General features: G+C 35.6%; 1 protein-coding gene across 2 annotated transcripts in view; it reads left to right on the forward strand.

The window, feature by feature from the left end:
* The window catches only part of EPS8 (epidermal growth factor receptor pathway substrate 8), a 179,222-nt gene that overhangs the window by 113,156 nt on the left and 48,043 nt on the right, over positions 1-18,023 (forward strand). Inside the window, exons 2-6 of one of the 2 annotated variants that reach the window (XM_021690557.2) lie at positions 1,509-1,588; positions 3,891-3,967; positions 13,878-13,945; positions 15,180-15,341; positions 16,842-16,991. In XM_021690557.2, the coding sequence (XP_021546232.1) occupies positions 1,530-1,588; positions 3,891-3,967; positions 13,878-13,945; positions 15,180-15,341; positions 16,842-16,991 (516 nt within the window). In that variant the 5' untranslated portion in view covers positions 1,509-1,529. Of the gene's footprint in view, positions 1-1,508; positions 1,589-3,890; positions 3,968-13,877; positions 13,946-15,179; positions 15,342-16,841; positions 16,992-18,023 lie in introns of those variants that run through there. The other variant, XM_044915452.1, reaches the window with a different exon arrangement.

Consider the following 18,023-nt stretch of genomic DNA (forward strand, 5'->3'; position numbering starts at 1 on the left):
TAGTCTGAGAATGTCTGATAGTGGGCTTTTACCTATTCAGGGAGGTCAGTCAAAGCTTCCCTGAGGACACTGTGATTGAACTGGGATCTGAAGAATGAAAAAAGAATTAACTTGAAGTTACTGGTCTTGAATGTAATTTCTTTCTGTAGGTCTTCTACGGCCTCCTAATCTGAATGAAGTGCCCTTTCAAAATGGACCCCATATCATCCTTTGTAAGAGAAAAAAATTTTTAACGAAGTGACTGTTTTTCCCACTAGACTATTGACCCAAAGCTGGGACTGTTTTGTTCACCTTGGAAGTATCAGTCATATTACCTGACACATAATAGTCACTCAGTAGTTATTAATTCTACTGCTCCCTCTGTCTTTGTCTTATAATAAAGCTGGGATGTGCCCTACCTACCTCTCCATTATTGAAAGACATAGTAATATAATGTATACAAAAGTCAGAAAAGTAAGGTAATATCCAGAATTGTTTAGTGTCACAGAACCCAAGAAGGCCAGTACCCAGGAGTAAATAAAAATAAATCAGGTGTAGGGTGCCTGGGTGGCTCAGTCAGTTAAGTGTCTGCCTTCGGCTCAGGTCATGATCTCAAGGTCCTGGGATCAAGTCCTGTGTCCAGGTCCCAGCTCAGCAGGGAGCCTGCTTCTCTCTCTCCCTCTGCCTGCCGCTCGCTTTCTCATTCCCTCTCTCTCTCTGTCAAATAAAATCTTAAAAAAAAAAAAGAAATCAGGTGTAAGCAGTACTGTCTCAGAGAACAAAGAAAGAAAAAGCCATTGGATTTAGCACAAGTTTTACTTATTCATCTTGTTTGAAGGAATTTGTTCAATTTGTGAAACATATTAAAAATGTTTTCTGAAGTTAAATATCTGGTGTTAACTTTAAAATTGCTTTCTCACGAAAAGTAAAAGGAATATGTAAATGGATACCTTCTTGGAAAAAAGGTGTATCCAAGTGTGTGTGTATAGGATGTTGTCAAACATGCTTTGAAGGAAGGGAGAAAGAAGAAAAGTAGATGCAAGAAAAAGACTGGAGGGAACTGACAGGATTGTTAAATGATACAGCTCTGGGTGCTATTTTTCCCCTTTGTGCTTTTCTGTATTTTGCACTTTCCTGTTCTCAGGTTTTTAAATTTAATGAACCTATATTACTTGCATAATGAAACAGTAAACAAAGTAACATTTCATAAAACCGAGAATTGATTATGAGTTAGAGCAGAACATACAGTTATGCCTTCTATATGTAGAAGACTCAAAACTATATCTTAGATTTTTCTTTTGCTTGCCTAAATTTGCTTACTGTTCTAGTACATTAATGTTAAAGACCAGTTGAATCTTTGTTTATATGTCCATCTGCACTTCTGGCGCCAGAGCACTTTAAGGGTGGAGATCGTTCTCTTTGTATCTCTGTCATCCCGGCAGTGACATGTATTTGTTGAATGAAGATCTTGAAACTGAAATGTCTTGACCTTTTTATTACCTTTAATCTATGTACCTTTCTTTTTTCAGAACCCAGGAGTGAAAACCACAATGAATGGTCATATTTCTAATCATCCCAGTGGTTTTGGAATGTATCCAGCTCAAATGAAGTAAGTTGGAAGGTTTATATTTAATTTGTTGGGGTTCTTTTTTTTAAGATTTATTTATTTATTTTAAAGAGACAGAGAGACAGAGTGCATGAGCAGGGGGTGGAGCAGAGGGCGAGGGAGAGAACCTTAAGCAGATTCTGCTCTGAGTGCAGAGCTCCATGTGAGGCTCCATCCCATGACCCCGAGATCATGACCTAAGTCGAAATCAAGAGTTGGAAGCCCAACCGACTGAGCCACCCCGGCGCCCCTGTTGGGGTTCTTTTTAGATTTGATTTGATGGCTTTGTTTTATATTTTTACTGAAAAGATTAATTCCAATTCTTTATGTAGTATATTCTTCATTAATATATAATTTCTTTCTAATTCTAATTTAAAAGTTTACTGTGTCTGGAAAGAAAAAGATGGTTAGGTAATATCCTCCTCTGTGACAGTGATCTAATAGAAGACAGTTTGTTCTGGTATTTTATGTATTATTTCTTTACTTCAGAGATTTCAGTTTCTCTGGAGCATTCTATTATATTTTTATTTATAAAATACTGGCATCTGAGGAGAGTTATATGTCTTCTAGTCCAGTCTGTCAAGCTACTTATCAGTGTGTAAAACAAATAAAAAGATCAGGCAAGCAAACAAAACAATCCCTGTGGCTCCAGGTATAACTTGAAATCACGTCCCTGACATAAGTTGCTGTTTCCTTATACAGTGTGTTTAATATTGTAGTTATTTTATATTGGCCATTGTGGTACAGAGTTAGCTCATCATTTTTGAGAATTCATAGGTTATTCACATTGTAAAGAGTTATACTTCATCTTTTTTCTTTACAAAGATCAATGCAAATCTCTTTAGTATTTGTCAGTAAGAGACACCTGGGGAGTATTGTCTGGTGCTGTCTTTATCTTGTCCATCAGTTATTCAAGCCAGAAAATTTGGCCACACCCTCAATCTTCCTCCCTTTTCTTACAATAAATATCCACAGGCGCCTGGGTGGCTCAGTTGGTTAAGCGACTGCCTTCGGCTCAGGTCATGATCCTGGAGTCCCGGGATCGAGTCCCGCATCGGGCTCCCTGCTCGGTGGGGAGTCTGCTTCTCCCTCTGACCCTCGTCCCTCTCATGCTCTCTGTCTCAAATAAATAAATAAAATCTTAAAAAACAACAACAACAACAACTAAATATCCACTTAATCATGAATTTATAATATTTTCTTCTATAAAGGAACTCTTGTTTCTGTCTCTTCCTTCTTTCTATTCTAGCTCTACTTAGGGCCTTTTTCCTACCATAATTTTTGCAGCACCCTCTACCTGGTTACTTGCCATTTGGATTATTTTCTTTAAAAATGTTTTTGATCATGTCATGTTCTTGTATAAAGATATTTGTTGCATCCAGAGAATAAAAATGTAAAATTCTTAAGCCCTCTATTTGCCTTCCCTATGTCTGAAGCCATTCCTCTAATCTAGGCATGCCCCATTAGATGCATTGTCCCCTTGGACACCATGCTAGTCATTGAGCCAGTTCCACACGCCTTTTCCTCATTTAATTTTCCACCTATCCATAGAGCTTCTTTCCTATTTATATTCTGCAAAAATGCCAACTTGGTGGTGAAGTCTTTCTGCACATCCTGATAAAAATTGAATCCTTCTTTGATCTTACTTGTAATATCTGTTAATTTTATCCAGATATCACATTCTATTGTAATGGTTTTACTTACTTGTTTTATTAACAGACCATGTCCCCTGCCATAATCCTTATTCTAATAGATTTTTGGGGTTAATAAATGTTTACTGAATAAATTTTTAAAATTCAAGTGATACGTTTACTCCACCTCCCGTATTAGTAACAGGAGGCTGGAAGTAGGGTAAAGGTGGTCAAATTTAATGATAAAGTGTTATTTTACATTTTAAGTTTTTGTGAAAATAATGTCTATTCCATTATAGGTTAAATCATTGAGTACTTTTTATGCCTGGATCATTGCTCACAATTCAACTTAGTATGGCAAACTTAAACCCTTCTAAGATAGTTTCAGCCTTATTGACTTCTTAGGAAGGTTCTGACTTGGAGTTTGAGAGGAGGCTGTGATTTGCACCTACCTCGTCCACACTGGGGTAGTGTGGTTTATATTCTGTTTCTTGACCAGAGCAGGATCTGGTTCATTTTGACAAACCTAGTTAGCATTAACTCAATATGTTTTTTTAAAAACACACGGTGATTGTGGTACATTGGAATTTTTATTTGTAGTTTTGAATTTTTATTGCTTACTTTGGACTTTAACCCAGCACAATGACCTTTTTTTTTCTTTTTCTTTATTACAGTGGCTATGGATCATCACCCACCTTTTCCCAAATGGACAGAGAACACAGTTCAAAAACAAGTGCAAAGGCCCTCTATGGTATGTGTGTTTATTTGACGAGGTATAATTCTACTTCTAACCACATTTTACAAATTACGTATTCAGATTCGTAATTTGAACCCATGCCTTGTTTATATTATTTGGACTGACATAGTGAGAGATAAGGATTGTTTAAAAAAGAGTTTTTATAAAAGCTACTAAGATATGACTTCTGCTTACTGTCATGTAATTTAGAACCACAGATGTATTGCAGTACTTTCTAAGGAGTCTTTAATATGGCATCAGTGCCTTAGGTGGATTTTCCTAGCTAATTATTTGTGATATAATTGTTGATCTTCATAAATGATCCATTTTATTGTGGGCTGACAGTTGACAGAATTTCTTCCTTATAGGTCTTGAACTTTTGGGTAGTGTTATAGTATTTCTTTCTGTATTGTGAAACCAGTAGGCTTTCTCCTTGATTCTTCTTTAATTTCCCTTGTCCTCTCTAGATTGTCTCATGTGTAAATAATATATTCTTAAACTTTAGTATAAAATAGAAATCATTACTAAAAAGAAGTTCAGGACTCCTGAAATACACCACATATGTTTGGAAATGCATTTTTTCCACAGGATCTGCATGGGCTTTTATTTATTTATTTATTTATTTAAAATTTTTTTTTTTTTGAAGATTTTATTTATTTATTTGACAGAGAGAGACACAGCAAGAGAGGGAACACAAGCAGGGGGAGAGGGAGAGGGAGAAGCAGGCTCCCCGCAGAGCAGGGAGCCCAATGTGGGGCTCATTCCTGGGACCCTGGGATCATGACCTGAGCCAAAGGCAGACGCTTAACGACTGAGCCACCCAGGTGCCCCTGCATGGGCTTTTATTATTGCACAATAATAAATAATAATAATAGTATTATGGTTAAAAGACTCAGAATAGTACTGTGGTTAAGAGCAAAGACTCTGGAACCAGACTTCCTGGGTTCAAATTCAGTTCTATCATTTATTAGCTGAATGATCTTGGACAAGATTTTTTACCTAATTTCCCTTATCTATATAATGGGGATATCTCATAGAGTTGATCTGACAATTAAATGAGCTAGTACATGTAAAATGCTTCTAGCAGCACCTGACAAGCAGAGAGTAGTGTATATATTTGCTATTATTGTTGGAAGTATCCTTATTATTATCTGCCATAGGAACTAACACCCTTTTATAAATTTGGAATTCTCTCTCCCCCCCCCCTTTTTTTTTTTTTACATTATCTGGATCGACAGTGTCTTGGGTGTAGTAAGAATGAACAATTCTAAGGTTTTGTGACTCTTTTTCTGCCTGTGTATTGAGTGACTAGGCCTTAGGACTCAAATCAGACATTTATAAAATGGATTTTATACCATACACGGATATATTTTCTTATGGTATTGTCAGGCTGATTAGTGTTGGTTTCAGTTTTCACCAGGACTGTATTATGACATCCTTACCATGTCCTAGTAGTTGTGAATTATAGATCCAGAGAATATATTCAACAGGTGCTTATTTTATGATTAATATGTGCACAGAACAGAGCTAGTAATATTTGGTTCTTGACTTTAAGGGACTTGCAGTCTAGAGGATGACTTGAAGAAACTGAAAAAGAAGAGGTTTTTTTTGGTTTTGTTTTATTTTTTTAAAAAACAAAATAATTAATTCCTTCAGTCTTTCATTTCTAGGCAGATATTTATTAAGTACTTCTGGGTGCCAGGCCAAGGTCTTCATAGTCTCTGTTTCCATGACAATTTAGTCATTCCAAGATGAATAAGACATGGTCATTGCTTATGCCCTGTTTTGGTGAGGTAGACTAGTGAGTGCATTGTTACAATAAAGAGCTAAATAAGCTTGGATGGCAAGGTCTGAGGTGCAGTGGAGTGGTCAGTTCTTCCATGTGGGTGGGGGTAGGAGTCAGAAGGGATTTCACAGAGGAGCTGAGCATTGAACTGAACTCTGAAAGGTAAGTAGTGCGCTCCAGGCATTTGGGAGGCTGATGGGTGCTGTAAACAGCAGTATGAACCCTTTATAAACTAGACTGTGAGCTCTGCGAAGTTGGTGCATCTTTGCCTTGCTTACTTCATGATTCCCCAAGCATAGCACAGTGACTAATGTAAAATTTACTCTCAGTAAATACTTGTAGAATGGATATAATGAATGAATGAACTGCAAACGGTTTGGTCTTAACTGAAGGGTGCAAGGTGGTGCATTGAGAAATAAGATTATCTAAACATGGACCACAGTGGGAAGAATCATACTAAGGAATTTGGACGTTGTTTGCAGGAAATGCCTAGCCACTGAAGTTTTTTAGTCAGGGGTATAAAAGGTCTGTTGTCTTGGGTCACTGTCATAGCAGTATTGAAGATGGATATGATGAGTATGAATGGAAATAGGTAAGTCAGACATCTAAATAGTAGCCCTAAGACTTTTAAGACAAAAGAGTCTTACTTAATCTTCTCACAAATACCATAGATCCAAAAATCTGTTTTCAGAGAGCGAAGAAAGGGGTAAGGGATAAAAAGTAGAATTCATTTGCAAATTTTAATGTTTATTTTGTGTTAGGAGCTTCTTCAAAAAATCATAGATCTGAGGATTGAAAATCACCAGCCTATAAGCAGTAAATTTCTGTTTTCCCCTTTTTACATATAGAACAAGCTGAGGGTCCTTTCTAAGATGAGATGATTTGTCCGAGTCGCATAACTTTAAAAATCTTGATTGTAAGAAAATGTGACAATTTTGCATAGTGTGACAACAATGAACAGTGTATTGGTAAAACAGAGGATATAAAGAGAAGGGAAAGAAAAGGGCAAATCCAAGAGGCATTTATAAAGAAGAAGGAAAACTTAGCAAATGTATTTGGTTTAGAAACAAGCAGATTTTAAGTTCCTTGAAGTTGCAGGTAATGTTTCATTCCTCTTTGTATCTGATCCTCCCCACTTCCCTCCCGAAAGGGGCTCTCAGTCAATGACCATGGAATGAATGGTGTGAATGACAGGGAGGAAATATGTTCAGATTTTGAACGAACCTTTGCAATAAGCAAGTTGTAGCTGAAGTTCCAATTGTAGTTAGTTTACATTGAGTGTTTAGCCTCCCAGTCTCAAGTTCTAACTTTTTTTTTTTTTTTTTTGGCTAGGGAATTGATAAAAGAGAGGTTTTTAATGTAGTTTATCACAATGTATGCATTTTCTTTAAAATTTCTCCTTTCACAGTGATTAAACCAGTTGAATAAATCTTTCAAGAATTAGTTTCTTTCCTGGATGGTACATGAACATCTTTGGTATGTGAAGATACTAGTTGGTGCACTGGAACATGAGTTCTATGGTAATGACCGTTGTTTTTTATACACTGGCCACAGGTTAGATACTGCCTCTAGAGTTTCATGCAGCTTGTCTTTTTCATGAGAATGCTCTTCAGGTCTGACACCATAATGTTCCTCCCACATTGCTTCTGTAACTCAGTAACTTCAGTCTCAGAGAGGCAACATGGGTTCTGAGGGCCAAGCAATTTGGGGCTGAATCATGGCCCTTCTACCAAAGGGCTGCCGTTTTGGGCAAATGATTTTACTTGTTGGTCCCAGTTTCCTCATCTACAAAATAGAAATGATGATAGTATTATGGTAAGTTTATATGAGAAAATAGAAGTAATGCGTCTGTCATGGTATTGAGGAGCATAGGAAAATCACTTTCTGTCCTCGGTCCTCAGATTAATCAAGGCCCTTAATATTTTGATGTTACCTCCAAATGATGTTATATGTGTAATCGCAGTGATACTTGGACAGGGTCAAGGAGTAATCTTCATCATATTTTTTAAGCTTATATTCCAGATATTACCGGAAATATTTTTTTTGTACTGTGAACTATACAATTATGATGATACATTTGCTTCTTTTGGATATGTGTTAATTTATTCAAAGAAAGCAGTTAAAATATACTGCAGTTTATTAATAACCCTGTTTTGTCATTTTTTCATTATGATAAAAGAAATTTCAAAGCCTGTTTTGTCATTTCTTCATTATGATACAAGAAATTTGTCATTTCTTCATTATGATACAAGAAATTTCAAAGCCAGCATATGAGAGGCTTTACATCAGCAAAGTCCCTGATAACATAAAGAGAAAATAAATATTAATTTCATTTTCCTCCACATACCTCATGACAGTAACATTTCATTTGGCTACTGTTATCGAGGAGTTGAAAGTTTTGTATTTTTCTCTAGCTAGGCTGCTTGTCAAAGTCTCTAAGCACTAAAATTTAGTATCATTTTTAAGGAAGTACTTGTAAACTATATTAAACATTCCCTTCCATCAGGGTGTGGTGGCTGTAATCTCCTGTTGATGACTCAGAGGGTCATCAGTGGGCGCGCGCCTGTGTGCTGTGATGTGCTCAGAGGCTGTAGTCTTTACCTTTACACCAAATCATTCAAAATCTTTTCCCTTTTGAATATTTGTGGCTACTTTTTCTGTGTGGCTGTGTCCCAAGCCTGTTACTTTTGCCTGTTGTTAACGTGCCTTCTTCTAGCATTGCTTCTGATACGTATGGGCTGAAAAACTAGAAAGAAAATCTTTGGTAGAGTAAATAAGTTCTGAGTGGGGAATTGAGAGTCCCATTAAAGTCTGCATATTAAAATGTGCCAGTTTCAATGTATAGACCTTGTGACATTGGTCTGCCACTCAGAGGACTTACTTAAGTGTGGGCTTTGCTGTGTTCTAAATAGCTGAACTTCCTAGAAAAGTAACTTCTCTTTATATTCGATATTACTGAATTTGTAATATAACCATTTATAATAATCAGCTGTTTAAAGTCATCCTCTATCCAGAAAAACTCGAGTTTCAGGGAATTACCAGTTAGCCTTTTTTTTTGGTCATTACCAACATTTATAGTAACTTTGAGATTTGTTTTGTCGGGAGGCCAAATAGTATTGGATAAATATGATAGACAGGCACTCTCTCAACTCTCAGCCTTAAGTTTGAACTTTTTTGTGAAGCCAGCAAGGAGGAAAATATATTTGTGTCTTTCCTGTTTTTCTTTTTTCTTCTCAAGGAGGGACTGGTAAGAATTGAGTGTAAGTAATCTATAAACCATACGATCAGTTTCTGTATGATTGACCTCACTATAAACTTTTCTGTATTTTTACCCAGTGCTTAACTTATCTTTCTCATAGCAATATTCCTGAATATAGCACTTTTCTTAATAGATATGTACCCCACATATATATATATATTTTTTGTACCTACCTTTCTTCTCTTCCTGTCTCTTTCTATCTTCTGATCTTGGTTGGGAGTTAGTCCCTTTGTGTAACTGTCAGAATTGAAGCCCAGGTGATCTCTTACACATTCAGGTGGCATTCAGAAATGAAAATCCATTTCTCTTTTTCTCTATCCTCATCATTTACGGTGTATATTTTACCTGGAGAAAACATTTAAATCCTCTTTTTTAAGAACAGTTTTTTTTTTTTAATTCTTAAGAAGTCAGTGGCCCATGATTATATATTATCAGGAAGTCAGGCAATGTTAGAGTTGAGGTTCAGCTTCATAGAGTGTGCTAGTGCTTTGTGACTCAGAAAGACAGTTTGGCAGTGTTCCCACCTTACCTGAAAATTTTAAAGCTTCTTTTCTCCTCATGGGATAAGCTGTCTTAACGATTTGTTGAACAGGCCAGTGAAATTAATTCTTAAATAATGTAGTTATGTAAAAAATGACCTTGTTTGTTTTTACAAACAGTATCTTGGTTTTGGTACTGATTTGTCAAACTGATTGTGGCGGCCTAGATAATGAGAGGCTGTACTTATTATATTACTTGGTGCTCCTCACTGATTCCCATTAAGCACCTCACCTCTGTGGAAATTATACACTAAAATAGTGGGAAAGGAATTCTCCTTTACTGTGCTTGAAAGTGTAAAGTGTAATAGGAGCTGTAGCCCAATGTTTTATTTAGAGAGAGAAATAAATACTCAGCAGCTGCTTTTATGTTACTTCTTTTTCTTTTTAATTGCCAAATCCTTACTTCGAAGCTATGCTTTATTTTCAGAGAAAGAGAAAATAAAATTATCTGAATATTAGCTCTTTTTTTTTAACGATTTGTTCATTTATTTTAGAGAGAGAGACAGAGCATGGGGGTGGAGGGGCAGAGGGAGAGAGAGAGTCCTCAAGCCGACTCCCCGCTAAGCGCAGAGCCTGACGTGGGTGTCTATCTCACGACCCCGAGATCCTGACCTGAGCCAAAATTAAGAGTCAGCTGCTTAACCGACTAAGCCACCCAGGCACCCCTGAATATTAGCTTTTACAAATCTTGCTGTATATGCATAAACAGTAATATCAACAAAAGGGAATTATGTTTAAATACTGAGACCTGAATATTGTTATAGTTGCCATTTTACTAATAGAAGTAAATGAAACCTACATTTTAAAAAAGATTTTACTTTTGAGAGAGAGAAAGAGAGAGAGAGTGGGGGAAGGGGGAGAGGGAGAGAGAGAATCTCAAGCAGACTCCACACTGAATGCAGAGCCCAATGCGGGGCTTGATCTCACCACCCTGAGATCATGACCTGAGCTGAAATCAAGAGTCAAGACGCTTAACTGACTGAGCCACCGAGGCACCCCAAAACCTACATTTTTAAAAAATTAAGACTTGTAGTTTTAGGTTCATAGAAAAATTGAGGGGAAGCTGCAGAGATTTCCCATATACCACCTGTATGTATAGCCCTCCATTATCAACAGCCCGCACCGAGTGGTACATTTGTTACAGTTGATGAACCTACACTGATATATCATAGTCACTCAAAGTCTTACGTAACCTGAATTTAGTGTTCCCAATCTAGAAGTGAATTACCACGTTTTGCCAGCAGCATATCAATCCAATAATGTGAAAATAATCTGTAAAGGATTTTCATCATTGGTTACTGAATTCACCTAATTCCATTTCTTTGGGTTTGTGTATTCTGGTCTGTGGTATAAAAGCGAGTAGGAAAAACAGTAAAACCACAACCAGTGGTACTGCAATCAAGTAAAGTTTGTTCCTGCCTCTAATCAATGCAGATTGAGAGAGATAAGGAGATAGAAACTGAGGCTTTTTATCAGCAGTTGAGTAGCCTATAGTACGAGAAACCCAAAATGCTGCTGCCAGATTTATTCAGTTATTATTTAATACACTATTTGTCCATGATTTATGCTCTTAATTTGGAAAGAAAAAATTTCAGCTTAGAGAAGTAACATGTAGTCAATGAGTTGGCGTTTGTACAGATTTTGGTTTTCAGTCCTGGCTGCACAATAGGATTGCCATTTATAAATCCCAGGGCCCAAACTGCATCCTCCATCAGTCACATTGGAATCTCTAGCAGGTGGGACCCAGGCACTGTTTTTCCAAGTTCATTTTAGTGTGTGGCCAAGTCTGAGAAAACCATCGTTAAAGTGGGGAACGTCACTGGAGGCTTTACCTTGAGTATCACTGAGACTTCATTTAGATTTCTCATACTTTTTTAAACTTTTGGTGAGATTTTGAGCTTAAAAGCATAATTACTATTTACAGCTATACTTGAGAGTACATATGATTCTCATAAAAAAGAAATGTACCATAATTGCCTCTTAGGAAACGTCTTTCAAAATTTTCCTATTAAAATGTTAATATTAACCTTTATTTATTCATTGACTTAAATCACTAGAACTACTAGTTTATTTATAAATCCATTTTATGGCATTTATATATTGTTAGGATCTTTAAAAGGTAATTTCTTGTAACAGCGTCTTATATATTATGTAGTATTGGAGAGAAAGCAGTTTAAGAATTTCTAAAACGGATTCTTCATTTGGAATATTAGAAATAACACCTTCTAGGCACTCAGTGATCAGTTAATGTCATGTTTTTTTTACAAATACTATCAAATAGGCAGTGTTTTTCTATTGTACTTGTAAAATATGTTTCTATGAGATTAAGAAACTGTATTTGAAAATGTGGGAGAACACATTCATACTACTTCATAATGAGAATCTTTAATTACAAAACATACAGTTGAGCTTCAGTTGTGTTTACTGATCACTTATCTGAGAGGCTTGGTGAAGCATTTGAATGTTCTGGGGTTGCCATATCACAATTGGATACCATGGCAACCACTGCCATTTCTTTTGCTGTCTCGGTCAGACCACAGGAAACAGAACCACCTTCATGTCCTGAGTCTGCCATAGAGAGTTGTGCTAGAAAGTGATAAACCAGTGATTCTGAAATAGTGATTATTTCTCAAAGTGCTTTTTGTCAGATATGTTCCTCAGTTATATATTGCATTTCAGAGGTTCTCCTGAGAACAGTTATCCATTTGTTACTATCTCACATTGATTAATGCTCAGCTAATAATCAGAAAAAATCATGGTTTATTTTTTTAATATGTAGAATACAGTCATGTAAGTGAAGATTATGCTTTGTTATATTGGAATAGAAAAATTTAAGGTGAAACCAGATCTTTCTTTTTGATCACATTATTTTGGTAGGAACAGATGGATCATACTTCTTCAGGTCATCATCCAAACAAAAAAAGAAAGGTAGAAGATACTGAATTTTGTAGTGTGTCTTTTTCTATTAAGTAACTTAATGCTGCAAAAGCAAAAATAGAATATACCGGAATAATATCAGGCTGATGTAATATAAGGGATATGGATATTTTTAATCTAAGGCTTAAGGTAAATATAAAAGATAATTACTTTTGTATGTATTGTGAAACAGTGATTTATCAGTTTTCAAATATTCTGCTAACATTCCGAATCTATACATGTACTTTATATTTTTGTACTTGCTTTGCTTTCATGCTCAGCAGAACTTTTCAGCTTCTGAAGTTGTAGGAAGACCTAAAAGTTTATATATTAACTGAAAAAAACATGTTTATTGTTGAAAAGCTGTTAGATATTAGGAAAGCTGAGGAGTGTGTGTGTGTCTGTGTGTGCACATGTGTGCATGTGTGTTTGTGTCTGTGTGGGTCTGAATATTAGTACTGTAGGAGTCTTGAGGTTTGATCTTATTTAACCCTTTTGTTTTACAAGAAGAGTGCTGAGGTCCAGAGCTAAGCGTCTTGCCTTAATTTAGCGTTCTACTTAGTGACAGAACCAAAGCTAGAAACAATAATCTTCTGGTTCTTACTTAGGGTTCTTTTTCATCAGAGCGTTCTGCTTTAGAAAGAATAGGGCAACTCTGAATTTACAAATAAGCAAGTTACTTGATTAGAAACAAATACAAAATACTGCCTCTGCATATTTTATATTTTGGTTTTGCAGCATTTTACAAAAGAAAATAAATGTTTATTTTTGCTTTTTTCAATAGTGTGGTGCAGTAACTTTCTACCTAACTCTCATATTTTCTAACAGGTGATATCTGCAATTCTGAGTATCACATTTGTTTGTTCGGTAGCTGTGTGGAAACTGTTAAAGTTTAATGGCTATCGGTATGATTAAATCATGTTTTGAATCTCCTCTGACACTCTTCCACAGTTTGGATGTTGTGAAAGGAGATGTTCCTTGTAGTGGCCATTATCTTGATAATGTAGTCTAACTCCTATAATACAGTATCTGTGGCAGTATTTTGCAATTCTGTTTTGTTCTCAGTACATTAAGAGATGAAAGGTACAAGCCAGTTTTTATCTTTTTACCAAAGAGTAGGTATCTGATTAATAAACCCTTAGACCAAATAACTCTTTCTTACAACATTAATAATCTAGATTTTATCTTTGGGATTCTGAAAATTTGTATTGGGTCAAATTGTTCTTGCATATCATTTAAGCTTTCTATTGGCTTTTTCATTTAATGTGAATAATGCGTGTTTTCAGATATACCACACAATGGTGACTTGTCAGCTACTGTATTTATATGTGAGATAGACTAGTTTTAGAGATGGCCACAAGACACTGATACATGAACTTCAGCCTGTTAGTGGGTAAATAATGACTTCTTCAACTTCTCTTTCAGAACAAAGGAAGAATTATGCTCGGGACAGCGTCAGCAGTGTGTCCGATATATCCCAATATCGTGTTGAAGTAAGATGTTTTGGTGTTTGCTAAAATTTAGAATGAACCTTGAGGGACATAAAAATTTGGTGGTAAAATCAGAATTGCGTTTTATTTTATTCCTATGATGTACTCTGAATTGCGTTGACCTTTTTCTTTCAGATTTTTGTAAAACTGAGATGTAAAATAATGAAGTGTCTTGTTCATCTGGGGTCTATTTTCATAGAGAATAAATTAACCACTCATTTGTCATTGTCAGTCTTATTTTGGCTAAAACCAGGACAGAGGCTTCTATTTTATATTATGGAATCTTTTTTGAAATTACACCTTTGATGGTTTCACTGAGTGGTTTAGTTTTAGTTTTACCTAAAGTCGTGACTAGTCCTATTTAAACAACGGTTTTCTTGTTTAGTTTTTCCTGTGTTGTTATTTTTTAAGATATATTTGCTCTTGATTGGAATTTACGTAGGTGACTATCGCTTATAATAGAACATGTTTAAGCAGGGAGTAATTTTTAAATTGCTCTTATTTTCCATTTTCTTTTTTTTTTTTTTTAAAGGTCATCCTTTTCTTTTTTTTTTTTTAAAGATTCATTTATTTATTTTGAGAGAGCGAGAATGAGAGAGAGAGAGTACATGAGTGGGGGAGGGTCAGAGGGAGAAGCAGGCTCCTCGCTGAGCAGGGAGCCGGATGCAGGACTTGATCCCAGGACTCCGGGACCATGACCTGAGCCGAAGGCAGTCGCTCAACCAACTGAGCCACCCAGGTGCCCTGTTTTCCATTTTCTACCCATAGCAGGCATGCTTCATGAGATTTGAAGTTTTGTTTCAGTACTGTGCAGTTTGACGGTTGCTACCGTGGTAGCCGACTACTGCTCTCATTTATCAGTTTCTGTGGTTTCAAGCCGCAGTGGCTCAGCACTTAAGTAACCAACATGGAATGAGATGGGAGGGATCGGTCTTAAGAGAATGTTATTTAAGCTGTTCAGAATTTATGTTCTGTTTATGTAGCTCAACATGGCTCGGTATTAAACAGATTGAGGTATTTTATGACTCAAGGCACCCTTTCCTCAATTCAACAAAAACCTGCTTGACTTTCTTAATCTCAGTAAGAGAGCCACAAAGTTGTTGGATACCTTGTGTTGTTGGCTCCTCTCCGCTCCAGTCGTTGACTTCAGTCAGGTCACCATTGCTTTCTTTTGGAAAACGTGCACTAAGAGAATGTGTGTGTTAATAAATATTTTTTCCTTCTTGTCAATCGTAAGCACTTGACCACCTTTGTTCTGGATCGGAAAGATGCTATGATAACTGTTGATGATGGAATAAGGAAGCTGAAATTGCTTGATGCCAAGGGCAAAGTGTGGACCCAGGATATGATTCTTCAAGTGGACGACAGAGCTGTGAGTCTGATTGATTTAGAATCGAAGGTAAGTCTGTAAAATTTAGACTGTTTACTTCCAAGAAAGTTCCACAGATATTTATGTTGACAAGCAGGTCATACTGTTTAAAAGGGGATGAAAGTTTGACAAAATAAAATATTTTGTCAGTGATTTTAAAGAAGAAATATACTATTGCATACATATTATGCCCACAAAATCAGTTCCTGAAACTGGAGACAGAGGGATATGTGTTTTGTTTTTAACCACAAATGATGAGATGGAGGAAGTGAGAAAAAAAATCCAAAGCACTAAAATAAGGCCCCAGTGGAGCCTTATTCTTTATGACATATATTAATTATATACTAGGCAAACCATATCCCAGTAAATGAGTAACCTGGGATGAAGGGGGTTTTTGTGTGTGTGTGTGTGCGTGTTAACTTTTCAGCACCCCTATGGCAGGCACCTTTATTTTGCACAATCACTGGTAGGTACGATGCTGGAGCTCTCAACACAGGACTTTTCTGAGCCCCATCATCCAATAAGCATTTGAGTTGCTAAGATAAAGAAAACAACTGTCATAATTGTTTTAGAGTATTCTGATAGGACTTGGAGTAAGATCTGCCCTTTCTTTTCTCACATCCATCATATACTGTGAGAGAACATCTTCTCTGATCCTCATGGTTTTAAGTAATTATATAGAGAGAAGGGGTATTATTTAATTTACTTTGCAAAGAAAGAAAATTTGTTATTTCTCTGGTACTCTGAGAAATTGCATTTTATTTTGAAGGAACAAGTGCTTCTTGTTTTGCCTTTTCTGGATCTCAGGGAATCAAAAGTTAGAATAAAACTCATGATGGGTGTATGTGCCATCTGTAATCAGAGTTGCTGCTTTTTCCTTTTATTTGTTGTTTATCTAATTTATTTTCATTTATTGGGGATATTATATTTTCTTAAAAAAAATCAGTTTCTCTTGTTAATTCATTATGACCCACTCACTATTTGTATAAAATCATTAGTATAATAATGAGCATTTTAAATATATCTCATTAAATACAGAATTCTAATTGTGAACAGAAAGCTCATTTGTTTAAGAATCCACCAGTATTTTATTTAGGTGGCTGTTTATAGGTTAGAGAATATTCACTTTTATACTTCCAAACATCTTAATCACTTTGAAAAATGTAATTTTTAGTGAGATCCTTCTGGCCCAGCTGTTTGACATTTTTGGCTAGAATGAATATATAGAGAGAGTGAATTTTTTCATCTGAAAGATTCATTGAAATAAAAAAATGTATAAATGATGTATTATTTTTAGCCTAACATTTGTGATCACTGAAGGTAGAAACTAAGAGTATGACTGTTCAATGTTCAAGTAAAAGAAAATTCTGACACTATATAGCCAGAAGGAAAAAAAATACCATGTAAGATGGTGAATAATTTTGGAAATCACTTTAAAAGTGATTTGTACAGTGTCTAGAGCTCTTTGTTCAATAGATTTTAGACATACGATAAAAATTAAGGCAAATTATATTTTTACTTTGTTTACAGAATGAACTAGAGAATTTTCCTTTAAGCACAGTCCAGCACTGCCAAGCTGTGATGCATTCCTGTAACTATGATTCAATTCTCGCCCTGGTGTGCAAAGAGCCAACTCAAAACAAGCCCGATCTTCATCTTTTCCAGTGTGATGAGATTAAGGTATAAGAATGGTGAATTTTTTTTCCCCTTTAAGTAGATGTTCTGACAGCCATTGGATTATCCACTTCAGTTATATGACCAGTGGATTTTTAGTTTCTTAGGATTTTGTAAGGAAAACAAATACCTTAGTATTTTCCTGAGGGGTTCCAATAAATAAAGAGGAAATAGAGTGGTATTTTAAAAAAGAAAGATGCATTCTATTTATTTAAAAAAAAACAGGCATAGATAATATATTAAATTCTTCATTGAGTTACTTGGACTTATAATTAAAAATTGATTCTTCCAAAATCATGCTTCATGGACAATAAGTAATCATGCCATCCTATTTTATTCTGCACTAATCACATAACATGGATTATTGCAGTGAAACCCTCAAGACATTTTCAATGATACATATTTAAAGCTCACCATTTAATTATGTGACTTGAATAATTGCTCAAGATATGTAATCCCCAAGTGATAATGTGAAAGTAGTTAAGCACGGTTACCAGTAAAAACATGCTATATCCTGAAGATTGGTATTCAAAGTACACTGTAATTTTCAAGTGCTTATCACTTGTGATGCTTTGTTGGACATTAGAAATTATCATCAACCTTGAATATTTTTAGATCATGAGTTGATTTCTTCAAAAGGGAATTCATTTTGGGTTGAGTTGATTGGTGCTTTGCCAAAGCAGTGACTTATCACTGTGACTGTATATTACAAAATATACAGGTAATTTTTATCTTATAAAGAAATGTTAGGAGATTAGCATGAAGTGTCACTTGATCTTTTCTGTATTTCTTTGACATTAAAATATGATAGCTAAATTAAGATTGACTGTCAACAGTGGATTTCATCATTTTCTTTTTTCTTGCTTTATGTATAGATGACTTTCTAAAAATCTTACTTGAAAATAACTGTGGCATTTAGATAATTTGCACAGTGATGTTCATCAAATTTTATGTAGTGCCTTTTGAAAGTCATAAAGGGTATTAAGAATTTTGCAAGGTTAGATTTGTTAAGTATTAAATAAGTATTAAAGTGAATAT

Source organism: Neomonachus schauinslandi, chromosome 5 (assembly GCF_002201575.2).
Source record: "Neomonachus schauinslandi chromosome 5, ASM220157v2, whole genome shotgun sequence".
NCBI classification, from domain to species: domain Eukaryota; kingdom Metazoa; phylum Chordata; class Mammalia; order Carnivora; family Phocidae; genus Neomonachus; species Neomonachus schauinslandi.